This window comes from Etheostoma spectabile, chromosome 3 (assembly GCF_008692095.1).
Source record: "Etheostoma spectabile isolate EspeVRDwgs_2016 chromosome 3, UIUC_Espe_1.0, whole genome shotgun sequence".
In the NCBI taxonomy this organism is placed as follows: domain Eukaryota; kingdom Metazoa; phylum Chordata; class Actinopteri; order Perciformes; family Percidae; genus Etheostoma; species Etheostoma spectabile.
The window spans coordinates 15,509,813-15,537,522 of record NC_045735.1 but is presented as its reverse complement, the minus strand read 5'-3'; the positions used below and the strand labels follow the sequence as shown (position 1 = coordinate 15,537,522).

The 27,710-nt window shown below is 41.8% G+C and overlaps 1 protein-coding gene across 1 annotated transcript in view; it reads right to left on the bottom strand.

The window, feature by feature from the left end:
- Positions 1-1,469: 1,469 nt before the first annotated feature.
- gbe1b (glucan (1,4-alpha-), branching enzyme 1b) overlaps positions 1,470-27,710 on the bottom strand; it is a 117,239-nt gene continuing 90,998 nt past the window's right edge. Inside the window, exons 15-16 of the mRNA XM_032504108.1 lie at positions 18,384-18,501; positions 1,470-3,528 (exon numbers count right to left, since the gene is read on the bottom strand). Coding sequence (XP_032359999.1) covers positions 3,466-3,528; positions 18,384-18,501 — 181 coding nt within the window. The 3' untranslated portion in view covers positions 1,470-3,465. The remainder of the gene's footprint in view (positions 3,529-18,383; positions 18,502-27,710) is intronic.

The following is a 27,710-nucleotide window of genomic DNA, read 5'->3' as shown; positions in this document are numbered from 1 at the left end:
ACTACTTTATACTAGACGTAGGTAACGGTAAAGGTACTATATTGTCACATACAAAATTCATTCTCTGCATTTCACCCATCCCTCAAGGGAGCAGCAGGCAGCCATTTACAGCGCCCGGGGACCAACTCCAGCAATGAGCCGGTGCCTTGATCAAGTACCCTGGAAATCCAGAGTTCTCGCAAGAACACAACTGGACTTTTATGGGTGGGTGGGGAATTATTTATTTAAGGCATTTGCCTTCATAAGATACTAGACAGTGAAGAGACTGAAAAATGACACAAAACATGTCGTGCAGCTTCAAAACACTCACCGAAAACCCGAGCAAAGCCCAGGAACCAGTTACTGAAAATGCGCAGGTTCAAACTGTAACGGAAAAAACAGAGATACAAAAACATTTATCTGCAAACACCAAAAACAATGTGGACCATGACCACAGCGTTGAATCAGCCCCTTTGGACAAAAGCAACATTTGTAATCTTCCCAAACTGCTTTCCATGGGCCGCTTCGTGTTGATGCCAGTGCACAAAGACCCATAATTTAGTGTAAGATGCTCAAAGTGAGGATGCCTTGGAAATGGAAATGTAAGTATTATGGTCTGATGAGTTGTCTTTCATCCCCCTTACATCATATTGTGGGAACCACTGAGGCAGTTGCTTGGTAGCTCTGTCCCATAACAACATTTCACAGCTTCCCTGGTCACCAAATGGAAACGGAAACTTCATGTTCTGGAGTGTACAATACAAGGTAGATTCCTTCTTTATTGAAGTCTGGTCCAGCATTCTATACACACATGGACGGAATATGAGACAATGGTCCCCCTGGCACAGCAAAATGTCCCACCATCTTTTCTGTGTACTGCAGGAGCAAGAAAGACTCCAGTTCCAGAGTTTGCGTCTCTTTGTTGTTGTCATTATGCGTCTTTGTGGTTTTGTGTCTCTTTGTGGTCAATTTGCATACCTTTTGTGTTTTTTGTCCTTAAGTAGTTATTTTGTGCCTCCTTGTAGTGGTTTTATATTTCTTTAGGGTCATTTTGCATCTGTTCATGGCCAGTTTGTCTCTTTGGGCGACATTGAGACATAATTGTGTGAGTCGTAAAACAGTACAAACTAGGAAAACGTGTTTAAAGTTGAAAAACATCGGGGGGGGGGGGGGGGGGGGGCGCTTGCTGGGTACAGGCAGCCTCGTACATATGTGGGACCTCCAATGATTGAACTGACAGACAGGCGACAACTGAAAATAACATCCAAAGTTAGTAGGAGCTCTGAATATCAAGGCCATAAAGAAGAGTTTTTGAGGACAGAGCTGCATCAGGGTGTCCGGAGGACGCTGCGGCCCTACGTGTCCATAAGAGAGCGACGGGATGGAATCAGTAGTCAGAGTGCACGTCCAGTTTATCCGCAGTTTTCTCATGGCTCGACAGGCACTGATTTATTATCATTAGCAATAATGAAAGAAATATGCTGCAATAGTTACTGTGTATCAGACTTCAATTTTACTTTTGAGAACAAATGCAGACAATTCATTTTGGCAACGGTAAAACGACAATGACATTGGGTCAGATGAGGGATGATTAAACACTTCACTTCAGTCACACAAGCTCGTTGCTCGCAATTTATGCAAAGAGCTCCTCTCTGTGCTTTTTGAGAAGTAGAGAAAGGCATTTTTAAATGGTGTTACGCAAAAAGAAATGACATGTTCATGATACTTTTGGATAAACACAGAATGATGGTCCTGAATTTAAATTTGTTTTCTTCAGCTGCAGGGGGAGGCAGATCAAAACCTGCCACACGCCACAATCCGCCGCTTAAATGGCAGAGAATGTGTACTGATGCTGTAGGTGTGGATCACACAGTTACAGTATCCATGGCAGTAAATCAAGGCATTAGCTTTTATCTGGGAGGCCCAAAATCAGCCCTTCTTTCACTTGTAACAGTATCACTTTGATAGAAAACGTGCAGAGAAAGCTCAAAGTTTTCACCCATTCACATGGTAACGCGGCAGAACCGAGAGAACATAAATCCTGGAAACAGACCAATTATCACAGTCATTTGCTAAACATAACCTCAAAAGATAATACATCTTGTATGGAAGAGCATTCTAGAGACATGCTGCCTGAATGAGTGAGTTCAGAAGTCGCCCATCATCAGCGAAGTTCCTCGGTTCGTTCCCGTTTCGTTTCATTGATAACCTTTTCAGATAGCAGCTTTGGCAAACACAGGATGAGCGACGCAGCTGTTCTTTGAGATATTTAATCAGGAAATGTGTTGAAACAAAAGTCACAGCTAATTGTTTAGGGGCACATTGTACGAATTTAGACATTCTGTGTTCCTGGAACGTCTGCCATAAATCTCAGGGCAATGCTACAGTACCTAATGAAGATGGTGCACACAAATCATCTCAAAGTAGTCAGGCGTGTGAGTTATACCTGTACGACCCACACAAAAAGATGTGCTGATCATCAGTATCAAGCTATTTTAGTAGAATTCAGCAGAGTTCGGCAAAATACACAACATAAACTACTTCAATGGGATCTACTGTAGGAGAAAACCATGCATTGTGTTTTGTTAAGTGGAAAGAAAACATTCAGCAAGAAATGTTACTTGTGCATTATGCAACACGTTATGAACAATCCAAATTAGGTGATTTTATCACTTTGCTTTAGCTCCAAATTACTGGCTGCAAATAACAGGGCCATAAATAACCACAGAACTGCTCTCAGTAGCTGCATAAATTCAAACATTACGACACATCTGTTTTAGATACCCATTAACAGTATAATAATTCAAAGCAGCTTATTACTTTGTGCAAATTGCTTATTATTATTATCTTTATACGCACAATGTCCCAAAATGGAAATTAACAAAAAGAAAATGGATCAGCAGTGAATAAATACCTAGACGTTTTGATTTTCAAGTGCTGGTAATACGGTATATTACTTTGACACAATAATGTAATCTGTATTTAAATACAAAATAATTAAACCAAGTGCAATTATTTCAACATACATGTTCTTCAAAAGTATTCTTATTTTGTCTAACCCTTCTATCCAGTCTGAATGCTTGTTGTATTGCTTCCATCTGCCACAGGCGCCGGTCATGTGTTTCAGATGACACGCCAAATTCAACAGAGCCTATAAATGGCTGCTGGCTAGCGCTGGACGGACTCGGCAGGGCTTTAACTTTTAGCATCTAGCTGCTGGTTGGGTTGGACGCGTCCCAAATGGACCAATCCGTAGCAAATGGGGTTACACAGCATCTAAAGTTGCAGATGGTGTTTGAAAGCACACACAAGCTCACAACGGCTCTGTTTTAAATATATATTTTTACCCCCATTTAAAGAAAAAGACACCAAAAGTGGATCTGGGTGGTGTGCAAGGTTGAGACTTTAAGATGAAGGTGATTGTTAACACTCAGTTTGACGTTGGAATCCATTCTCGATCCTGGTCTCCGTGGAGACAATCATCCTCTAATAACAGTAATCTATCTCCTCGTTGGCCAGGACAATAGCTGTTCTGCAGGGGATGTAGACCTGAGAGAGAAACAGAGACAAAGGGAGGGAAGAAAAAAGGGAGAAAAGTGAGTTGACAATTGAAGATTAATGATGTTAACAGATCAGCCATTTTTGGAGATTATCGAATCTTCACGTCTATCCTTCTTCCCTTGCTGGGGCTTTGATGATCAGGCGCGATTGCTTCTCACGGTTGACAAAAGGTCGACATGACGCCTACATGAAGGGGAGGAGAAAAACACGGGGGGGGGGGGAGACAGCAGGGTGGAAGAAGTATTCCGAGTCTTTACTTGAGTAAAAGTACTAATGTACCATTGTTAACACGCTCTGTTCCAAGTAAAAGTCCAGCATTGAAAATGTTACCTAAGTATAATGTAAATATGATCAGGAAAATATATGTCAAATATAACAAGTAAAATTACTCAATACAGAAGAATCCCCCCATGTTAGAAAGAGTAAAGGATCCAAGCAGCTGTGTGTTTAATGGTCTCATCATCTCAGCTGGGCCGTTATATTGTTGCTAGGTTACTTTATAATAAAACATCAGATTATAAACTACATGTGTTCTGTGTGCAGAAATCTTAATGTGGAAAGTAACTAGGAACTAAAGTAACTAGGAGCTAAAGCTGTCAGATGAATTTAGTGGAGTTACTAAAATAACTAGTAACTAAAGTAACTAAAGCTGTCAGAAGAACGTAGTGGAGTAACTAGTAACTAAAGTAACTAGTAACTAAAGCTGTCAGATGAGTAAAAAGTAGAATATTTCTCTCTTAAATGTAGAGGAGTAGTAGTAGAAAGCGGCATGAAAAGAAAAGACTCAAGTAAAGTACAAATACCTAAAATTTGTACTTTAATACGGTACTTGAGTAAATATACTTTGTTACATACCAGCACTGCCCTCTGCGAGCTTTAAAAGTGTTAATGTACACATGGATCACGTCATTCCCATCACTCTATTTCTGTCTCTTTCTAACAGAATCTTACTGCCTCGGAAATATTACCAGTTAGTGATTGTGTCGCGCTGGAAAGATTAGTCACGTTGTCCTCTAAGTAGTGATTTTCAAATGTGTACTTAAGTACAGTACTTGACTAAATGGACTTGGTTACATTCCAGCAACATAACTCTTCAGAGGAGACAGGGGACAGCCACGCAGCCTTGATGGGAGCGGCCTGTCAAGGTTAGAGAGGTGTAATCAGAGAGGCAGAGGTGCAGCTCCAGGGAGACCTCTGGGTGGCACTGGATCTGCAGCTTCCAGTCCTGCTGGGAGCTGGTCTCAAGCATTTTCATTTCAACTTTGAGCTATGGAGAAAATGCATCATGGCGTAGCTGGTGCTGCAAATTTCTTGATCAGTGACTTAATCTGTCGCAGATTAATTAACATCCAATCACATTCAAAGCTTGTGCATTGAAGTGAACACTCTCCAAATGAGCAATCTTGCCTAAAGCAGGGTGCAAGATTATGATTAGATTTTAATCCTAATTTTCGATTCGGAACTCTCCAATCAATGCAATTACTGTGTTTTTCATCATCTCTATATATTGGCTGTGCATCAACTATAAACTTGAGATTCTGTGAAGATACAATCTGCCAGAGGGCATAAGCGGAGCTAAAAAAAATCTCCAGAGTTTTGGTGGACTGAAGAAAAAACATGTCAGCAAAAAAATAAGCATCGTGGAAAAAAAGAAGAAGCAGGGATCGAGCCTGGAAATGTCAGATTCCTTCTAAATATACAGTACAAAGAAATCTTAGTGAGGGCGTTGGTTTGGAGCGGTGTAGCTAATAAAGTCTTTGATCAATCCTTTTGATATTCACAGTGTCGTCTGGAGGCAAGGAGCCACTGTGTAACATTAGTCATTTTAGATTCATGCCAAAAGAAAAAGCCAAGCAGACATAAATGATGCTATATTTCCCAACAGAAAACTCAAAAAAAAAAAATAACTGCAGAACTGTAAACAATTCAATCACCCCCTGAACTCTTCAAGCCGCCCCTCGGCATCAGTGGAACTGAGCTCACTGTGGATCTGTTTCTTTGGCAACAGTTTGTCACCGAGGGAGTGGAGCCGCCCGGCGCTCAGCCACTGACACAGACATCGGCGACTAATTAAACAGTCGCAGTGGGAGCAACTCCATGCAGAGGCACGGCAGGGAGAAGGGACGGCACAATGAATCATTGCACCTGTTTAGACAAAAGCTGCCACTGCGCCTAACCTGGAGTATGTCAACAGCTTTTATTTCCGACAAATAGATAGATAGCAATAGTGACACATTCTAAATCCATGTGCGAACAAAGAGCAGCACACAGTCCCAAATGTTGGCAATGGAATTATTGGAAGACATTCCAATTTACACGTTATGTCTCACAGCATGAAGGTGTTATACATTAGATCCATCCATACTCTATGTACTGTAGATGAGCGGCTACCCACTCACACTTATAATTCACACTTGACACTTAAAAGAAATGGATCACATATTCCCATTATGCTACATTTTAGTCAGAAACATTCTCAGTGATTTAGAGTTGGTGTCATTACGTAGTCTGGCCAGCAGAGCGGGGTCAGAGAGTTACTGCAAATCAGTGACTGATACTGAACATACTATTCTATTTATGCTATTTATTAAGTTCTTTTATTTATTTTTTATATAAATAGTTTGCAATTGACTAATACTACATACAGTACTGGTGTTTATTTAGCTATTTCCTTTTTTTAATCCATCGCCGTGGATAACAACTTTGCAACATTTGAAGTCGATGCCACATCATTGTTTTGTTAAAGCAGTTTAAAGAAAGCCTGTGTCCCTCTGTGGACAGGCGGTGCCAGATAACGGTACATGCTCAAAAAAAATGGTGTTACAGTACCACGCATTCTTTTGAAAGGGTTCGTATGATCTTACACAATGACAGCAACCATGACCTATGAAATGACAGCGACCTGTCACATGACAGTTATGTTTAGGCGACTGGTCATGTGAGCCAGGTACCGCTCCCTGTGAGATTACAGTCGTGACAGTTAAGTTTAGCCTCAAAAAGAAGAGTGGAAATGCATTAGAAAAAAGACTGGTTTGTCTCTTTAAGTAGTACTTCTGGGAAACGATCATCTGTTTCCTGGATGAAAGTCTTTTCCCCCTTTTTCTGAACTTCAATAAAAATCTCAGTTTGCCAAACGTGATGTTAACACATGAAACACAACAGCCCTTTCAGGCCTGAGAGAGGAGTGAAACCCAAACAGGGTACTTTCACCCAGGGAACGCTTGTTTGTTCCTCGGCAGGGTTTTAACCACAGTCTTTTTCCTTACCGCTCATCGCTGCACAACACTCACTTTTTCTGGCTAAACTCCACAACCACTGCTCCTGAAAGGAGCTTCATCTGGCCTGTAGCCGGCTCAGAGTCACCTATTGACAGCTAATCAACTGGCCCCGCCTATATCAGATACACCGATGTGATTGGTGCAGCTCGGCTACAAGAACATAGTTAATGAGCAGCATTACTCGATGCCAGAGGAACTCGCTGAGCAAATTGAAATGGTGCTCTTGCGAGAGCTCTGGATCTCCGGGGTAGCTCCCAGTGTATATGGTTCACATTCCTAGTTAGCCTACAGAATGTTATGATCTAATTTAAATCACACATCCAGTCACCCAATATTAATCCAAATGTTGCAGGCATAATGTCACACAAGCCTCATCAGTGTAGCACTCGTTCTGCTGCCAATGTTTTTGCGAAGGCGATGGTCTGTCCATAAAGCCTCTGCTGCTTCCTGATGAGTCATTGGGAGTAGGTGTTGGTTTATCACTTCACCGGCAGACACTCATAAACCACATTTCTGATCTTAGCAACAGCAGTCAGATCCAACAGCAGTTACTGTACAACAGAAACCGATGTGAAGCTTGCAATTTGTTCCATGTGTTATTAACAGAACTGCAAAAAACATGAGATGAAGAGAAGGCATAGCAGTTTGTTTTGAGGTACATGTTCCGCATTAGGAGAAAGATAGCCAAGGCTGTTTGTTAGCTTTTTTCACTTATTTTGTCTTCCGAAGGTTCATGTATCGCCTCGTATAACACCCGTGAGAATTTGTTTTTTTTACTCACTTCAAGAGCAGAGACCAGCCTTCGGGCTAATACTCAATATGATCTATGTTCAAACACATTGATAAAGGATTCATGAGGTGCTTCACAGGAATATATCATCCACTAGGTATCTGTATCCTGACCCGGGCTGCTGTGCACCGAAAGTCTCCAGACATGTCTCTGTTTGGATCCATTACTCACTTAACAAGGATCCACTCCCTGGAAGCATGCATGCACGTTGGCCGAGGATTTGACTGGGTAACAACACACACCTGACTTAGATGTTTATCTGACTCAAGACTCAATTAAAGGATCTTATCTGTTTCTGTTTGAAACCAGGGTCTCATTTTGTAGTTTTGTTTGCCTATTTGTCCCCGGTTATCACCATGTTCACAGATCAGCACCTAATTTATTGAATAATATGTTATCAAGACTAATAGGAATAAAAGCCCCACATTAGGAGAGTAATGTTTAAAATGGAAAAAATAACTTTGCAAAATAGAGAACACGATACACAATTATAACGGTGTGATAGTTGTTGGTTTAGATGAAGATTTACACTACAAAAATCTGAAAAGAGAACTTTCAAATTGTGTTTTTCTTGTCTGACACAAAATGGAAAAATATTTCAGAATATAAGTCATGTCAGGATGATGCAAGTTCCTACCTGTGCACAGGGCATGGTTCATACAGCATACACAGCATACACAGTATGTGTAAGAGGATTTATTGGTGTATATATGTCACACTATTACTCTTTAAGTTCACACTTCACCATCAGGCAGAAGAGGTTTCTGATGGAAATGTTCGCCGTTTGATCATTTGCTACAAGCCTGCTACACTCCCCTTCACATTTCCTTTTTCTTCCTCACTTCAGCTTTATTTCTTTTTGTGAAACTGTCAAAGGAGACAACCCCTTTGATGCATGCAAAGTTTATCAAAGGTTTTGAAGAGGCTAATTATTCATCAGTGTTTCTTAGCGTTACGCCTTTGACATTATAACACTCACAAGCTGCAAAATGTGACTAACAGCAAAAGAGTTAAACCTAAAAACCCATTTTCTCACTTGGGGAGTTGTACAGTAGTCTGACTCCACTACGTTTTTTCACGCGAAATGAATAAATTGTAATCGTTCAATAGCAGTAGTCCTAGTTCTTGATGTGCGAGATTCTCATGAAATGCCCTGCTGAGTGTTTCAAGCAGTCAGTTCACTCAGATGACGGCTTAGCTGCAACATTTCTTTATTTGCATAAAGAGAAGAGTGCATTTTTCATCTTTTTTTATTCTGCTTCATGGCAAGCTGTACAAACATCCAGGGCCCTGTGTTGAACCCGGCGCAGCGCAAAGCCCGACGCGAGTGGCTTCACTATTTTAAGACTTACTCCTAATTTCCACCGGTTGCAGAACGGCTGTGGATCGGCTACACTGTCAACACCCACCAGGTCCGGATTTGTTGCAGAACGGCTGCGGCCACGACAGACAGCTGAAGTCTCGAGGACCCATGAGATCTCGCGAGATCACGTAGAACAGAACCACAAAAACAACAGCAGTTTGTTTCCATCCAGAGGAGCAGAGAGGGAACAACTCTGTGCTGTTTCCAAGGTGGAGTGCAGGCAGATATGATCTGATATGATGATGAATTAACCGGATGTATTTTTTGTTTTTGTGCTCGACAGGAAGTTGAGGTACACGGATCCTTTTTTCAGCCGTCAAACTAGCAGAAGTCCATTTGGACGAACTTGGCCATGCGCTTTACGCCGTGCGCTAAGATTGTTAAAATAAGGCCCTCACTCTCTTCATGTGACTCTGTTATTACTAAAAAAAAACATACCAATGCCATGAAAGAGCAGTGAGAGAGTAAAAACTGAGAATGTACTAACACAGACCTAGTCTGGGTCATCGCCAACAGTGACCACTTAACTTTAACAGATGCAGCATTTATGCTATGCTACATATATCGGTACTTTACTTGACAGTATCAACATAATCGTGACATGACACTGTCATTATGACATTAATCAAAGTGACATTACCAGAAGTTATCTTAGTAATGACAAGTTGACATTAAATTTGTTTGGGATATCTTTGTAATGACAACTTGACATTTACTATGATGACATTACCAGAGGATGTCAAGGTTAGAGACCGATTCTAGCATATGGCTGTCATGACACTATAATGACAGTGTCATACATGTACACACATCTTCTGGTAATGTCAAGTGGTCATTACAAAGACATCCCAAACTACTTTTATGTCAACTTGTCATGACAAGACAACTTCTGGTAATGTCACTTTGATTAATGATAATAGTTATGACAGTGTCATGTAAGTGTTACCGATACTTGTGTAATAAATCTGTATTACCATAGCCATAGTCATAGCCTGTACATACCTGTAGTAATAAACACTCATATAGACACATATCTATATATTTTTATATCATGTCATACCTTGCACTCTTTATATACTGTAGAATATGTTTTTTAATCACTATGACTATAAAACCTTTAATTTACACAAATAGGCAGAACACAGCAGGCAACTTCGGCGTCCTTTTTAAAATCCTTGCTCCATATGAGCTATTTCTATCTTTGAAAAGCCACTCCAATATTATACTTTGGTCTTGATGCTTGTCGTGTTGTTGTTTTTATTCTCTTTTTAACTCAGTTACATGCCCTCGAGAAATAGGCGCAACAGGCTTACAAATCTGTCGGCAGTAAACTAATCTCCCTCCCTCCCTGAGTGAGAAGCACAGGCGGAGCAGTATAGCCTGCTTACCGTCAAACGTATTTCAAGATGGTTCATGATTCTGGAGCATCTACCCCAGTTCATGCAAGGGTAAATGTCAAATTCCAAGCCAAAAGGAACACATGAAATTGATGGTGGTGGTCAATATTCATAAAAAAACAAGATTGTGAAGAGCAATACAGATTTTGATGATGCACAATTACAAACTTTACACAATGTAGCTTTAAAGCACTCCTGGTTAGACCCTAACCCACTCCTACCCCAATACGCAGCACTGCTCTGTGTGCACTGTAGAACTCGTTTACCATCCGTGTCATGTCCAACAGGTTCCATTTTGTTACGTTTTTGTTGTTTTGAGGAGGTGAGGAGGAGCCGTATTGATATTTTTATATCTATATTTTATTTTTATGACTGAAAGTTTTAAAGTGATGTCACATACATTAACAACATTCCAGGAACACATTTACAAAAAACACAGAGCATTGCCGTTACATGTTCGCCAAACTCGGCTTCATCCAGTTCTGTGCATTCTTTCTCAGTCTGAGGAGCGATGCATTCTTGGAGGATATGAGAGTGTATTATCGCTCGGTAACGAGGAAACTGGAGAACTGGCGAAGCCATTAAAAAGACAGGCGAGGAGAAGTTTGTGCAACCTTTGAAAGCAACAGTTGTTAAATAAAACATGGATGATGTGGGCAACCTTTTTCACAGCCCCCGCAAAGGCTCTTGTCTGATTATTCTTATCATTACCAGGTAGGTGTGAGGAGGAAGAGGAGGAGAAGAAGCATCTTTATGCAAGACTACAGTCTCCCTGTGCAATCTCTACGAGGATGCCTATGAAAGAAGCTACAGTATGTGCAGAAGCCCCCCCCCCCCATGCTGCCCTCTCCCTCCCTCCCTGTCAGCCCCACTCTCTCACTCCCTTTCATTCCCCATTAATCCATGATGGGGCCAACATTAGCAGATGACTTGTTAACTAAACTTCACATTTTGGCCGCGAGGGACATGGGTGAAGCAGCGGTGTTTGAATTAATACGAGATTTAAGAGAATGTGGAATTTGAGTCCTTATCTGATGAAACCTCAGCTAATAAGATGGAGGATCGCTGTCCGCGAGAAAGAGGATGACACTTTTTTTTAAGGTTAAATAATGCTGAAGTGATGCTCTAAATAGCAGTATGAATTTTCCTCAAACACTTTTGATGCATTAAAGTGCTCCATCCAATGCTTAATATACATGTAGAGTAATATCCTGTATCCATTAACTGCAACACTTTCGGGTATTGATCAAAGCGAGGTTCAAGTTGAGTTCAGATGAACAAACGTTCCCGGTGCTATGTCAACTCCAGGTCCTAACTCAAACCGCTTAAGTATACTGCCTCCAGCTATTTCTTATTTGACTAAACAAACTGAAAAAAGCACAGAGGAAGATGAGGACTGTGCAGACCACTTCACAGACATCACTGTCCTCTCGCTTTAATTGGATTCATTACCATAAGATCGAACACACACCATCAGCCGAGTTACACTTGGAGTGTTTGCGTATCGATGCAAATCTTCATCCCTGAGCTTTTTCATAAACTTCACTTGCCTTTTTAGCTTTTTAATCAGGAAAGATGACACCAGCAAAAAAAAGGAGGCAAACTTGAGGAAGATCCCTGAACACTGCTTAAAATACAGTGTTTCTTTCCATATTTCAAGGAGTGACCTGTTTCATGCCATTAGCCTAAAGCAGTCTCCATGATGGAAGCCTACTGGTTCCTTCTCCCAGATATTTTTCTCCCCTCCATGACGCCCTGTGAGTTTAAGAGGCATGCACATGAAAACGGTTACGTTCTAACACCATAAATAATGCACATTGTTTGCCAGAGAATTGACGCAAGCTGTAGATATCAGATTCATGCAATGCTCAATGACTCCAGGATAGTATGAGCAAAATGCACAGAAGCCGACTATTATATGCACAAACAATGGATACCTAACGCTGACATATCTAGCTTTTTTCTTAATTTTTCATGCAGCCATATTTGATCATTTTCTGGATTCTGCATTAAAGGCTAATCATATTAATGAGGAAGATACTAAATTATAGAGCAGCCGTTAAGCTGAGAGGCCCAGACCAGGGAGATGGTGGCGCTTTGCCAGAACAGCCAGCCCTCTTTCAACACACTTAAAGCTCATTAGAATGGCTCGAAAGGATCCTCTCACTACAAACTTCATTTCAAGCTAATTTAATTGATTTGTGAAATCAAACAGCAAACATAAAAGGACAAAACATTAATACACTGAGCTATTTCATCAAATTTTGTAATTTCTACAAGCGGGTTGAGTGTACACCTCTTTCCCTGCACAAAGAAAACACAAAACCACCGCAAAACCATCACTGACCACCTGATGTGTGGTGTACTCGAGACCTGGGGCCACATGTATCAATGTTGCATTTTCACAAAAATGAACTTGATGTGAGAATGCTTCAGCAGCCATATTTGATCATTTTGGATTCTGCATTAAAGGCTAATCATATTAATGCGGAAGATACTAAATTATAGAGCAGCCGTTAAGATGAGAGGCCCAGACTCCTGAGCAGACGTGAGAACGTGCGGACCGTTCACAAAGTCTTGTCTGGTTCTGAGAAGTGCCAAAACTCACCAAACAATACAAAATTAAGTTTCCTTTCAGTTACTGTCATATGTCTATGATGGTGACTATGAACAAACATACAGTGCATTCAGAAAGTATTCACAGCACTTTTTCCACATTTTGTTATGTTACAGCCTTATTCCAAAATGGATTCATTCAATTCATTTTTTTTCTCAAAATTCTAATCACAAGACCCCATGTCAATATAAAAAAAGTTTTTACTAAATGTTTGCAAATTTATTAAAAGTAAAGAAACGAAAATATAATATGTACATAACTATTCACAGCCTTTGCCAGCCTCAAGTCTTTTGGAACATGAAGCCACAAGCCTGGCCCCTCTATCTTTGGCCAGTTTGGCCCATTCCTCTTTAGAGAAGCTCTCCAGCTCCATCAGGTTGGAGGGGGGGTGTCGGTGCACGGCCACTTTCAGATCCCCCCAGAGATGGTCAATGGGATTCAGGTCTGGGCTCTGGCTGGACCGCTCTAGGACGCTCACAGAGTTGTCCTGAAGCCACTGCTTCGATATCTTGGCTGTGTGCTGTCCAGTTGAAAGATTAATTGTCGACCCTGAGGTCTGAGGTCAAGAGCGCTCTGGAGCAGGTTTTCTTTTGGGATGTCTCTGTACATTGCTACATTCATGTATCATGTGACTTTTTACCAGCCATTTTGTTTGCCTCATAAAGGTGAAAAACAGGAATTGCTGTTTCTCTATGAGAACTACCGTATATCCTGTCCTATTCATGGTAGCCTACTCGTGGACATTGGGCCGTCATCACGTGCTCTAGCAGGGGGGGCCCGCCAATTGCAAAATTCACTCGAATTTGGCAGGTGGTCGGTTGTTAATTTCAGGCCCTGCTGACTAGTCTCCCAGGTCCTGCGGCTGAAAAACACCCCCACAGCACGATGCTGTATCGTCCAGGTGGTGAGCGGTGCCTGGTGTCCTCCAGACGTAACGCTTGGCATTCACACCAAAGAGTCCAATCTTTGTCTCATCAGACCAGAGAATTTAGTTTCTCATGGTCTGAGAGTCTTTCAGGTGCCCCCTGGCAGACTCCAGGCGGGCTGCCGTGTGCCTGTTACTAAGGAGTGGCTTCCATCTGGACACTCTACCATACAGGCCTAATTGGTGGAGTGCTGCAGCCATGGGCGTCCTTCTGGAGGGTTCTCCTCTCTTCACAGAGGAACCCTGGAGCTCAGTCAGAGTGACCATTGAGTTATTGGTGACCTCCCCCCCCGATCAATCAGTTTAGAGGGAGGGCCAGCTGTAGGAAGAGTCCTGGCTCCATCTTCTTCCATTTAGGGATGATGGAGGCCACTGTGCTCACTGGGACCTTTAAAGCAGCAGACATGTTTCTGGACCCTTCCCCAGATCTGTGACTCGAGACCATCCTGTCTCGGAGGTCTACAGACCATTCCTTCGACCTTATGCTTGTCTGTGGTCTGACGTGCACTGTTAACTGTGGGACCTTATATAGACTGGTGGTTGTCCAACCAACTGAATTTACCACAGCTGGACTCCAATTAAGCTGTAGAAACATCTCAAGGATGATCAGTGGAAACCGAACGCACCTGAGCTCAATTATGAGCTTGATCGCAAAGGGAATACTTATGTACAAGTGATTTCTTCGTTTTTTTATTTTTAATAAATTTGCAAAAATCTCCCAAAAACTTTTCAAAGTTTTCATTATGGGGTATGATTGTAGAATCTTGAGAAAAAATGATAAGGCTTTAACATAACTAAATGTGGAAAAAATGAAGCGCTGTGAATATTTCCCATTTGATCTGTAATTATGTTCACTGATACTTCATAAAATTGTGATCATTTATGAAGATAATGTTTCACATCTTTCACACTATTAACTGGCTACTTAACTTCTGTTAAAAAATGAGGGCCTGAAACGAATGAAATATCTACTTAAATACTTCCAGTCACCCTATAGCTACAGTATATTGCGTGAAACCGGCTTATTTGAGCAACTAAAATATCGGTACAGAAAACTGTGATTGTGTCTGTGAGTCTATATGCATCCACGGTGCACTACAGGCGAGACTCACAAGTCAATCTCACCAGGAAAAACTGTAACGTAATGGATCCAGTAGATGATGTGTAAGTAGGTAGAGTACAAGGTGTAGGAAAAGAACCCGAGTTCTTACACAACATCGTTTATTTGTCTTAATCCTGCACATATTTCTGTTACTGTATTCACAATTTCATTATTTCATCCATGCATGGCGCAGCGCATCCGTGCGTACTAAAACCTGCCGTGGACACACACTGGCCTCACTTCCCTCTCCTCCTCTTGAGTCGGGTCTCCCTCACACTGGAAACATTTTACCTACTTACACTTAGAAAATAAATGGCATTTCTTCAGTGGGTTCAAACTGCTTAATGTGTGTAAGTTGGACTGACACGCACATGCATGTTATTTGGTAACTGGTGTGGCGCCGTGACTCTTTCATTGATTTCCACTTTGCCATTTTCTTCTTTTTTGCGCCATGGTTCGGTGCATTCACCGCCCGGACACCATTAGCCACTCTGGGGATTTTCTTTTATTGCTTATCCAAGATGACAAACCTCCAAACCTCCATTTTTTCCTCGCCTCCACCTCTGCGATCAGCACCCTAACCTCACATTCAGTGAAGTTTTTTTTACCGTCGGCAGCAGGATTACCCTTTGAGATTGGACAAAGAATGACATCAGAGGAGCATTTATAGTCATATCCATTAATAAATGGAAGGAGGCAAGGCCGGGGTGGTGGCTTGTGACGTGCACTCAATTTCACCTTGATTGGGATGTATAAAGGACCTGGCGTATGCCCGGTTTTATACATGTGAATATTTCTGTGCGTAGGTACTTTTCATGTTCCGGGCGTACGCCATCTTCTGGTATAAAAGCTTGCGCAGTCTTTTATACATGAGGCCCCAGGTCTCGAGTCTGATTCAAGTAGCTATTCTCAGGACTTGTGACTCGACTTGGACTCTGACGCAGGTAGTGGTGACTCTCAGTTGGGGACTCGACTAAAACACTGGACTGATGCGCAGAAACTGGAATGTTTGAGGAACATTAACATCAATCATGTGACCTATTGAAGATTTCTTTGCTTATACTGTAGGTAGGAAACAGTCTAGTCTACGTCCACCAGTAGCCAACAGCTGAGCCTAGCATGAAAGGCCAAAACTCTGCATAGGGAGGTTGGTTGGGGTGGTGGACGGTTCAAACAACAAGACTTTCACCCAGGACACCGGGGATCATGTCCCGCGTGCCACCCAACCGTCCGTTCTTCTCTTCCTACACCCAACCGTCCCAATCTTCCCGTGTACGTAAGCCCACCCACAACCTTTTCCTTAACCTAGCTGCATCAAAAGTGACACCAATAGTCTTGACCAATCGCATTTAGATAAAGAATCTGTTAGGAAAACACACAGGTGGAACGGATAGCATTCACGATGGTTTGGTTCCATTTAAGCAGCTATTATACTTGCCTGTAACAGAGCCTTCACAATCTCATCATGGCTGCAATGTATATCCTGCGTTACTTCAGAGTGCTGTTTATGTGCAGAAATTAAAGCTATGTGTCCACAAGATACAATTAATCCCATGAATGGTGGAGGTAAGTTCAGCAGGTAGGAACCGTCTCAGGTTTATTATTGTTACATTGTGAAAGTCCTTCAAGGTATTCTTGGGCGAGTCAGCGCCACGCGCTGCAGTCCATGTGTGTGTGTGTCGGGCGTGCGAGTGAGAGAGCGCGAGAGAGAGAGAGATCGGCTGCACTCTCTAATGTTGGGTTTTACAGGCAGTTTTTAACAATTGCAACACCGCTATGCAAAAGGGAACTCATAGTCAACTTTGGCGAACAGCGGGGGGGATCTCCTATTAATTTAGAGGTCCAAGCCAGACTGCTGCTCTATACTTGTGACTGATTTTGCGAGACAACTTTGACCTCAAGTTAGTGGGCTGATGTTAGCAAGCTAATTAAGAAAATTGCTAACATAATACTGTCAAAATGCTTTAGTATCACTTACAGAAATATAGCTAGCCTAAAACTGACATATATTATATCAAAATGTCAGTGCTCACGTAGAGTTAGGCATACTGAGTATAAGGATCCCCCAGTTTCCCCAGTCTTCCTGCTGATGCCTGACGTCTCATTGCCTGTATCCACTTTTGTCTTCCTAAAAGCTTCGTTTTTGAGTTTGCCAACTAATACAAACTTAGTTATAGTTCTTTCGCCTGTTGTTAGTGCATCACACCACAAAGCAGATTTTAGGCTATTTTGGTGTCGTTTGCTAGCAGAGGGAACTGACAAGGAGGCACTTTTACACAAGACAAAGTCAATGGAGAGCGATGCATTTTCCCCTCCGCTGTGGATGGGACCTCAGTCTTGTGTAGTCTACGGGATATGCAGGTATACGCAGTACACTCACTAAGAAAAGCTCCAGGATTTCCATATACCCACTTAAAAATGCCCAATGACACGCAACAAAACACTTTCCATTGTATTGCTAATATATTTTGAATTATAATCTCTGTTTTTCTTCTTCACATAGGCTAAATAAAGGTATTTCCACTGTAAATTGGTGCATAAAAAGGAAACTAAGTCTTTGATGCTCAAATCCTCCCTGGGGAAGGACACCCAGACCCCTATTATGATAGGCCCCACCCCCCTTCCTCCAAAGGCAATATGTACAGTATACCCACTACAATGCATTAGACCAGACCGCTGTAGACAGATGCTTCAGCCAATCACCTGCCAAGAACACTTTAAAAGGGCTTTTCAGATGGCTCTATGTAGCAAGCCAGTGTGAGATCAAAGCTCTTAATCTAAACAGTATGCAAATACTATACATATTAAGGCCGTTAGTAGAGTACACAAGAAATGAATGCACATTTTGTACACTTGTAATAGGAAATTATGCTAGGCATGGAACTTGGTAACACTACAGGAAAAATACATTTAAACAAAACAAAGAAAAAGGAAATTATTGGTCCAAAGTTTAAATACTTCTTTTTTTATTTTCCAAGATACATTTGGAGCTGTCTCATCACCACCCAAAGCTGCTTTTGATATTTTTCAGCCCTAAGCAGCTCCCCCATTACATATGTCCACTGCATTTTGGGACAATTGTGTCCCTCAACAGCACACTCCAAAATCATTAAGCATGCATACTGACATGTTTGAGTGTGCTTAATTTTGTCACTTTTTTCAGTGTGAATGTTCAACATCCTCCAACCACGTGGAATCAGTATGCAGAGTGCGATGGTGATACAACATGGGTTATTAGGAAAGTGCTCTAGAGACTGGACTCAGGCACAACAATGGCCCAGGACTTATAATTGGAGTACACTCCATATTTAGGATTGCTGTCGTTCAACAAAAGATGACCTTTGATGAGTCAAAAAAAGAAGAAGAAATACCTTCATGGAGTTGGGGCGACCGTTGAAGGGCTGGGCCTCTGTGAAGAACTCTGTGTTGTGGTCCAGCCGTCCGTGACCTCCATACAGAGCCTCATCTGAATCCAGCTTGATTTTGTATCTGAAACAGATTGACGTTAAGGCGCAATAGCAGTGGGAAACTGGATTATAAGATCTAAGACGTAAGAAGCACGAGAGAAGGTTTTATCACCAGTGCTTTTGGTGTTCAGACTTGGTTTAGCAGTGTTCAGCTGGTTTATATTCATTGAAATCCTCACATCCATCAGCATTCATCTCCCCTTCGCAGCACTACAAAGTGACAGAGCGCAGCCCGAACAGACAGAGAGAGAGGACGCTGACTGAAATGAACATAAATACTAAAGTGATTCAGCCATGGCTCAGCCATCCTGCCTGCCTGTCTGTCTAATTTATCCAATTCACTGCATGAATATTAAATTTAATAAAAATAAAAACATAAATACACCATCATAAACTGTTGATAAAAAGTAACCAGTCCTCTAGGACTTTTTTTTTTATCGTAGTGGAATAATTAGATAAAAATGACTAATTAATTGTGCGAAAAGTGAGAGCAAATCCATACAATTTGACCTACATTAAATATGTATTAATTCCATACAGGTTAATATGTAGTCGAGGCACCAGAAGGCATCTCTGAATTAAGGTTTGATATTGACCAAACAAATACATTACACACTAAATCAGCTTCATACTTCTGCACACTGCAACCACTCTGCTTTTCCTAAAGAAACACTCGAGACTTTATGTGGAATATGCTGTATATTCTCACCACATGATCCTTTTTGATGAATCCATTGTGATTTAATGCTGGAAAACAATACATGTCAGGGATGGTGGTTTTTCACGAGACTGAGACTGTTAAATAATTTAAAAAAATGTAATTCCTTTTGATCATATAAGGTAAATGCGTGCGTGGCGAGGGGTTAAAGGGTGAGTGAATGCCCCTTGCCACCCGCCGTGCTTCCATAATAAGGTTTCCCCCGTTTCATATAATATGTGTGTTCTTTAGGAACCGAGATGCAAAGACATTGCATTAAATATATTAGCCTATGTAAATCATGCCATATGCTCCAGCGAGGGCATGTATTCACCTTCATAAGTGCAGGATCAAATCGATTACATGATGAAATATGCCCTTCAGTAGGGGCACATGGAGAATACTGACTAATGTGATATGTACATTGTTAGGAACGAATTCCCAAAGTCTGTCTGAAGAAATTATCCAGGGAGACTCTTAGGAAACCCCTCCTCCCTTTCTTAATATTAGCACGGTTCCCATCTTGCTGAATGGATGTCAGAATCAGTTAGAAGGCTGTTATTAATATCAGCGGAAATACTGAAGACATTTCAAAAGCCTGATTTGAGATGCAAGAAGAAAGGGCCCTTGGACAAGTATGTAGATTTTTTATCCGAACACTTCTCTCCAGGCAATCTTTTGCCTTGCTTATGCGAGTCAGAAATGCTTAGTAGCCTACATGTACATGCACCTTGATGTCCATGTATAATGTAAATACCCATGGACATCTGTGCAGTGCATTATTTACTCTGGTCTCTGAGGGACAGGAGCTGTAAGTAGAGCGACTGTAACAAACACCAGGAGAAAGGAGCAGCCACCTAAACAGCACCCTAATTGGCTGGCTGAATAATAAAAAAAATAAATAAATCTTATCTCCCTTAAGGCGATATTGTGGAGTTTGAGTGTGATCCTCAAACACTGCCTCAGTCTGCCCCAGAGCCGGGGAAATTCCGCTTTTGCTGCCTGCTTGTCTGCTTTGATAGAGATGATTAAAAAAGAAGTGCTGCTCTGTGCATTGTTTCTCCTGAGGAATAGGAAGATCCCCTCCTCCTCCACACCTCCGCTGCTCTACTCGCCGCTATGCTGTTTTATTGACAGAACAAACACATTTTTGCTGTGAAGGCTTTACAATAACCAACAGAGGAATATGGACATATTCTCTCAGTGGTTATCGCGCTTCTAGGAAACTGAGGATACATGAGATTTCAAAAGGTTAATCCTCGCCAAATACAAACCCTAAAACCCATGACATTAACTTATTCTGACGGTGCATGGAATACGTCTGTAAACTGTAAATATCTTTCCAATGACTTGTTTCAGAAGTGATTCGGAGTGCTGGTAACACCACAGGGCTCCTTCGCCCTGCTTGTTGTGCATTTCCACTCTGGTGGATTGCAAGAGTACTGTACGTGTGCACGTCTGTGGCACAGGGAGCTCTGGAAATGAAGCATAGTAACAGGGATTCAGAGATCCCTGGCAAACGTATCTGCAAGGAAGCGAGAACCTGCACAAATTGGTAGTTTAAAGCTTTTACGCCTTTGTTAGTGGTTACAGAAGGCTGCAACAACAGCTTGCAGTTTGGCTGTAAAGTTTTTAATCATTTCAGCCTTTGTGAATAAAACGGAATGATTTAAGAACACAATCAATTCGGCCCAATGAGCAGAAAGAAAAAAGCCAGTCCGAGGCTTGATGATTAGAGCTATTGATGACCTGAAAACAATCTGGCCATGACCATGATTGCAGACTGAGCCACCACTTAGTTTCTCCATCAACATTGTTTTTTTTGGGGCTTTATGGGAGTAATAGCACACCGGTGTGGGGGGGAACAAGTGCTGAGTGAGTATGCATGTCTGAAGACTGTGGCGGGGCTTTGTAAGCACTCTAAACACCGTATCTTGTGGGGGGGGGGAATCACCAGATGCGATATCATCACCATATTTATGTCACCATGCAATATTATTGCGATTTTAAATATATTGCAATATTCTGCGATATACTCCAATTCATAACCTTTTTTCCAACTTCTAATTTTTGCCCAATTTCAAATGACGACCCCAAAAAGAAACTTTAACATCTGTTTCATCTAAAAAGAAACATTTCTCTGTTTGTTCATATCACTTCAGTGTTATTGGTGCAGAACTGGACAAACTGACCAACACATATATAATATATAATAACAGATCCATTCTTGAATTACTACAGTATTGCCACTGAAAATATTGTGATACTATGCTGTATCGATTCCCCCCCCACCCCTAGTATCTTGCCTTTCCCTGCCTTCTGCATAACAAGTTACATCTGAGTTGAAAACACTTTCAGTTACAGAGGAAGGAGAGCCCGGTCTAGCAAAACCAGCAGCTGGAAATCTGATGTAAAGGGTGACCCCTAAAGCCTCTGAACACCCCCACAGGTGTTTTCAGATATCCCGGCTGATTATGCTCTGCTCAGGTTGAAGGTGGGCCTGTGCTTTGATAAGAACTTATTACGTCACAACTTCTTTCTACCAATAAGAATCATAAAGCATTGTCTCGCTCTAACAGGGGCAGCTAACAGGACACTCATGAAGATGTCACTCAATTAGTCCAACCACATCCACAGTCCTGGGAGGAGGTCCACTAGGCCACATGAACTGAAAACCCTGTATGGGTGTTCAGGGCCCATACAGACATACTGTATATACAAAGACTTTTTATTTAAAAATAAAGAGATGTCCATCACTTTTCACAAAGAGCATGAGACCTAAAAATACGGTTTACCAGCCTTCCAGATAACTTTGTTATATTAGTTTGAACCATGAGCAATTCAAAATAAAGACAACAACACTGTCGCCGCGTCCACACAACACAAGCCTTCCGCAACCGCACCCCCCGCCCACACTCCTCTACACAGTTGCTCGTAGCCAAGGTGGACACGGAGGTTAAAAACCCATGATGGACTCTTCAGAAAACAGACGCCACACAGTCATACTGAGACGTCCAGGGAGTTTTTATCTTGATATTTTTTTTTGGGGGGGGGGGGATTTTTTCCCTTTATTGTAGTGGATAGACATGAAAGGAAGAAAGAGACGGGGGGACAACATGCAGCAAAGGGCTGCAGGCCAGACCTGAACCGGGCCCCTGCAGGACCCAGCCAACATGGGGCCAACGCTCTTACTGGGTGAGCTAGAGGCCGCTCCTGTGTAATTAGTTTTGTAGCAGCTCATTTGGCTTAAATGTAACGGCCGTTTATTAATATCAAAAGGTTATGCACTAAAGCTTTGAATAAAGCCGTTTACAACCCTTCTTATTACCTGCCTTCTCGTGTTTTTTGCTCCATCTGAGCTAATGTCACCATGTTCCCAAATGAATTAATTACTTTCTTAAGAACAATTTTATCATAATTGAGAAAAATGTCGGCCAAAACCCAAAACATTAAGACCCAAGTTATAATAAACTGGAATTTCCCGTTAATGCCTGGGCTGAACGCAGCTCCTCTCTTTGTCTACAGCATTTGAACACGACACAACTCTGATTTGCGATGAAGCCTCTGGATTGATGAGAATGTTTGTGGATGATATCTGGTAGAGTTACAAGCCGGGGAGAAAAGCAGGGGAACTTTGTCTATACAATCCATCTTGATGCATCTTAAAACACGCTGTAGTGGGGGGAAAAAATGAGATTCATATTTTCCATTTTCAGAAACCTTATCTGGTGCATTCCATATAATATCAGAGTAGAGTACTGTCACCTATGCACATCTGTGTATTTTTTTCTAGTTAGTTAGTGTCACTGCACCTGTAGTTGAATTATTCCAAACATTCAGGGATCGGCTCAGACAGGGAAGGAGAATGATGACCTGACACTATCTCGACTGCCGATCGGCACAGTGTAAATCAAAGACCAATCTACGCTGACAGGTATAGCTTTCATGACGGGATCCAACTGGGATTTCAAATACTCTTAACCAGCCAGATAAAGCCCAGTGCCTGAACAATGTGTCCACCACGAGTCAGAGAGAAATAAATTTATAAAATAAAAACCACTGATGGTTTGAGTGCCTGTCGAAGAGCTGATGTTGACTGCATTTTAATGGCCACTGTTTTCGGTGCGGTGCTTCGCTTCACTTTCTCTCCTGTTCCTCGTGGCGAGGGAGAAAAAAACAAAAACAAATTGAGGAGAGGACAATGAGAAGCAAAAAGAGGAGCTTGTCCAAAAATATGAAGAGGCCAAAACAGTCACTGTGCATCCAGGCTGGCATTGAGGGAGGATAACTGTATTACAGTTATTAAAGTTCAGTTTTACATTATGCCCCAGACAGTAAAACCACAGCCATTGATCAGCTGGAACATATCTGAACCGCATCCACTTCTTTTCTTTGTGATATTGACAACTATTTTCCTTTGAGTTTCTATGTATAATTAACACTGGATGCATTTTAACTGCAACTGGACACATTGCTATTTTTTTTGGTTTCTTACAGGGCCCCGAGGTGACAGGGCTTTGACATGGAGGAAGAAAAATTAAAATAATACTGTTTGTTGGATTTGCAAGAACTTGCAAATAAAACTTGATATGTTGCAAATCAAAGTCAATATCTCACAAAAGTGTTTCTTTGTAATTTTGATTTTTTTATTGATTTTGCCCCCCTCCATGTTCGCTTTAGCTGCGCGGTTTGTAGATGTTGGGTAAATAGCACCAACATTTGGCCTAATAAGAACTGGCCTGGCAACCCAAAGGCCAAGGTTTTTCTTCCAGATTTGTGTGGTGACCTGTGATGTTGGAACTCTGCTTTCAACTATTTATTCTCCTTTGGATAGACTTTTATAATTATATCTGAGTCAGAATACATGTAGCCTAGGCATAATTTACTCTTCCCTCTATTGCATCTTTTGTTGGGGATATAAACTCCTTAAATGTGCATTTGACAATCACCTCAATGATAAATTAATTAATTTTGTGCGTCTTACATTCCATTCTCTGAAAACTCTGAACAAAGCCTCTCTCATCGGCTTTCATACATTTGAATCACAAATGTTTTTTCTGAAGATGAATCTTTGTTGACCTACCTTGAACCAATCCTCCTTTTCTATCCATCTACTCTGACATCATCCGAGTGAACGGAGCGATTCTTAGAAAACGCATATCTCCCTGTGTGTCTCTTTAAACTTTTAGAACATTGCAGAACTGAACTCTGCTTCGTGTCACTTTGTTCTCCCGAATCTTGTAACTGCTTTCAGAATCAACTCACAGAGGGCCCGCCGGTAGATGATAGGACACCACAAAGCAATCGGGATCCAACAACACATACTATAACAACTGTATATCAAGCAATCAGAGAAACATCCATCTCCACCAACCATGCAGTCATCCAGCATGTAGGCAGAATTGCCAGACCTATCTCCACAGAGCTGGCTACACCACAGATGCATTCTGGGATAGGAGGAAAAAACAGACGCAGCGACGGTGGCTCTGCATCCAATATTAAATTAAGTTAACTGTTGACTTGATAGAGTAATGTGAGCTATTGAAACTAGCTGATACATGGTTACACCTCATTATCTCTCACCTGTGTATCACTGTTTGGACTTCGTCCACACCAAACCAGTCCCAAAACGTCCCATCTAGATAACTATTCCTTGTAAATCTTTACAATCATTCCCCAAAAAAAACAAGTGGCCTCCCTGGTTGTACCATCCAAATGCTCAGCATGTAGCTGGCTAGCTTTAACTTTGTTGTTGTTTCCCGTAGCAAATGGGAGTTTAAGAACGACAATAAGATCACATGGTGAGGGACGTCCAGCGGAACATCCAGCGCCAATTATCCTGGAAATGAAATGTTGTTGATCCAGACTATCCAGCACGTGACTGAGGGCAACAAAAGGTAAGGAACACACTCTCTAATATAATACCCAAGCTGCCATATTGCCAAAGGTAAAAGCACCCTGTACTGGATCCATTTTCCGTGGAGCACAGCGTGGCCAGCTTCATCCAGCTAGTATTTCCAGATACAGCAGTGGTGTGGGCTCCACTGTGACATCCCTGACCCTCACAGGTAGAAGAAAGTTTAAGTATATGACAGCTGAGTGTAATGAAAGAGCACTTTTGGACTCTTTGAGCTTGTCTTGTTTACCTCCTCTGCCTCTGAGTGGCACTTTCATCTGTCTTCTCCCCTAATTGGATCCTCTGCACACATTCCCATCGGAGGATCTGCATCTCCTCATGCACACGGTGCATTTACCTCACACACACTCTCTCACTCTCACACACACACACACACACACACACACACACACACACACACACACACACACACACACACACACACACACACACACACATTTGCCTTTATGCGTTTACTGCTCCTCTCTATAATGACAGCCAGAGCTTTGCCCTCACATTTATTTGCATTTCCTCTCAGCCCACCCAGTGTCTGAGGCTGCTCCTTAAACATCAAAAGAAGCACCAGGAGCAAAAAGATGTGGTTCCATCTAAATGAAAATAAACCCTCAAAAACGGTGCTACAGACACTGTGCAGGAAGGCTATTAGTGGTGTGCCCGAGATTCACCCCATCCAGGCAGAGCCAAAACACACAAGGCAGAAAGTACAATTACTGCACACCAAACCAGCTTACAATTAACACCGGCTGTTAAAGGTCCCATGGCATGACAATTTTACTTTTTGAGGTTTTTTAACATTAATATGTGTCCCCCCCAGCCTACCTATCGCCCCCCCAGTGACTAGAAATGGTGATCGGTGTAAACCGAGCCCTGGGTATCCTGCTCTGTCTTTGAGAAAATGAAAGCTCAGATGGGCCGATCTGGAATCTTGCTCCTTATGACGTCATAAGGGGCAATGTTACGTCCCCTTTCTCTGCTTTGCCCGCCCAGAGAATTTGGACCATGGAGAGAAACATCATTGCTTTCAAACGAGCAAAGTGGCAGTTGGTCAGGTACAGTATTAGGGGACCACTAAGGTCTATTTTAAAGAGTCGTCAGATCCAGTATCAGGGGACCACTAAGGTCTATATTAAAGAGTCGTCAGATCCAGTATCAGGGGACCACTAAGGTCTATATTAAAGAGTCGTCAGATCCAGTATTAGGGGACCACTAAGGTCTATATTAAAGAGACTTCAGATACAGTATTAGGGGACCACTAAGGTCTATATAAAAGAGACTTCAGATACAGTATTAGGGACCACTAAGGTCTATATGAAAGAGACTTCAGATACAGTATTAGGGACCACTAAGGTCTATATGAAAGAGACTTCAGATACAGTATTAGGGACCACTAAGGTCTATATAAAAGAGTCTTCAGATACAGTATTAGGGACCACTAAGGTCTATATGAAAGAGACTTCAGATACAGTATTAGGGACCAATAAGGTCTATATAAAAGAGACTTCAGATACAGTATTAGGGACCACTAAGGTCTATATAAAAAGCTAGCAAAATGCAATGAAAATCCCCTTGAAATCGGAGGCGTAATAAAACACACTGCCTGTTAAATATAATGACATCATCAGGCTGCTACTGTATTAAAAACTTTAATTTATGGTATTACATTACATTTTGTACGGTTCTATTATTTCATTATAATAACAAGACGCATCAATGTGTCCATCTAAATGAAGCAAAAACAAAATACCGTGGGAAGGAAAGTGCTGTTCAACAGCCTCATCGTCAGCCAATCCAATCATCATAATGTGAGACTTGAATTGCTCGTGTGTAGTGATTTGAACCGCTGGCATCCAGAGAAAACAAACAAGCTCCGTCTGCGTTTTGACTCACCGCCACATTATTTAAGTCATAGCTGAAAAAGCAACACAGCATTGCATCCATCCGGGGGAAACTGCTGCTGGAGGCTTCGGTGGGCCCCAGAAGAGAGTGATGTCCGTTATAATAAATACAAATCTGTCAGCTTGCTGTCCCCCTTCACATGCCTGATCATTAAGCCTGCTGTAATCACAACGGTGGGACTCATTAAATTCCTCTGCGCTGCTCGCTGGGAAGACAGACAGCCAATGTTGCTAAAGAGAGAGCTTTCTGAATCACTGGACTCTGCTATTATTTCTCTCTATTAGCATAACACCAGCATAAACATACTGACTCATATCCTTCTCAACAGTGACTGCTAAAATTATGTCACAAAAGTATTAGCCTTGGAGAAAATACTGCCATTACAATTGTGGTTGTCTTTCAAGTCGTATTTACTTTAAATAAGTCTGACATGGTGTTTAGATCCCTGATCCTCTTCTCAGCCCAGAGGAACGCATCGTCTCACACATGATTCTCAGCATCTTCAATGCCCTGATCAATTTATTAGTACATTCAAGTTTTTAACCACATCCAGCCGTCACGCTAATGTCAACAGTAAGTTGTGAAGATGACTGGCGAGACGCTGGGATTAATTAAGTAACTCTTGCACAGTATGTGCTGCTGTACAGAAGAGGATTTACAGTCAGAATTCTGAGGGAAAAAAGCCAGAATTCTGGCGTTTTTCTCAGAATAAAGGGCCGTC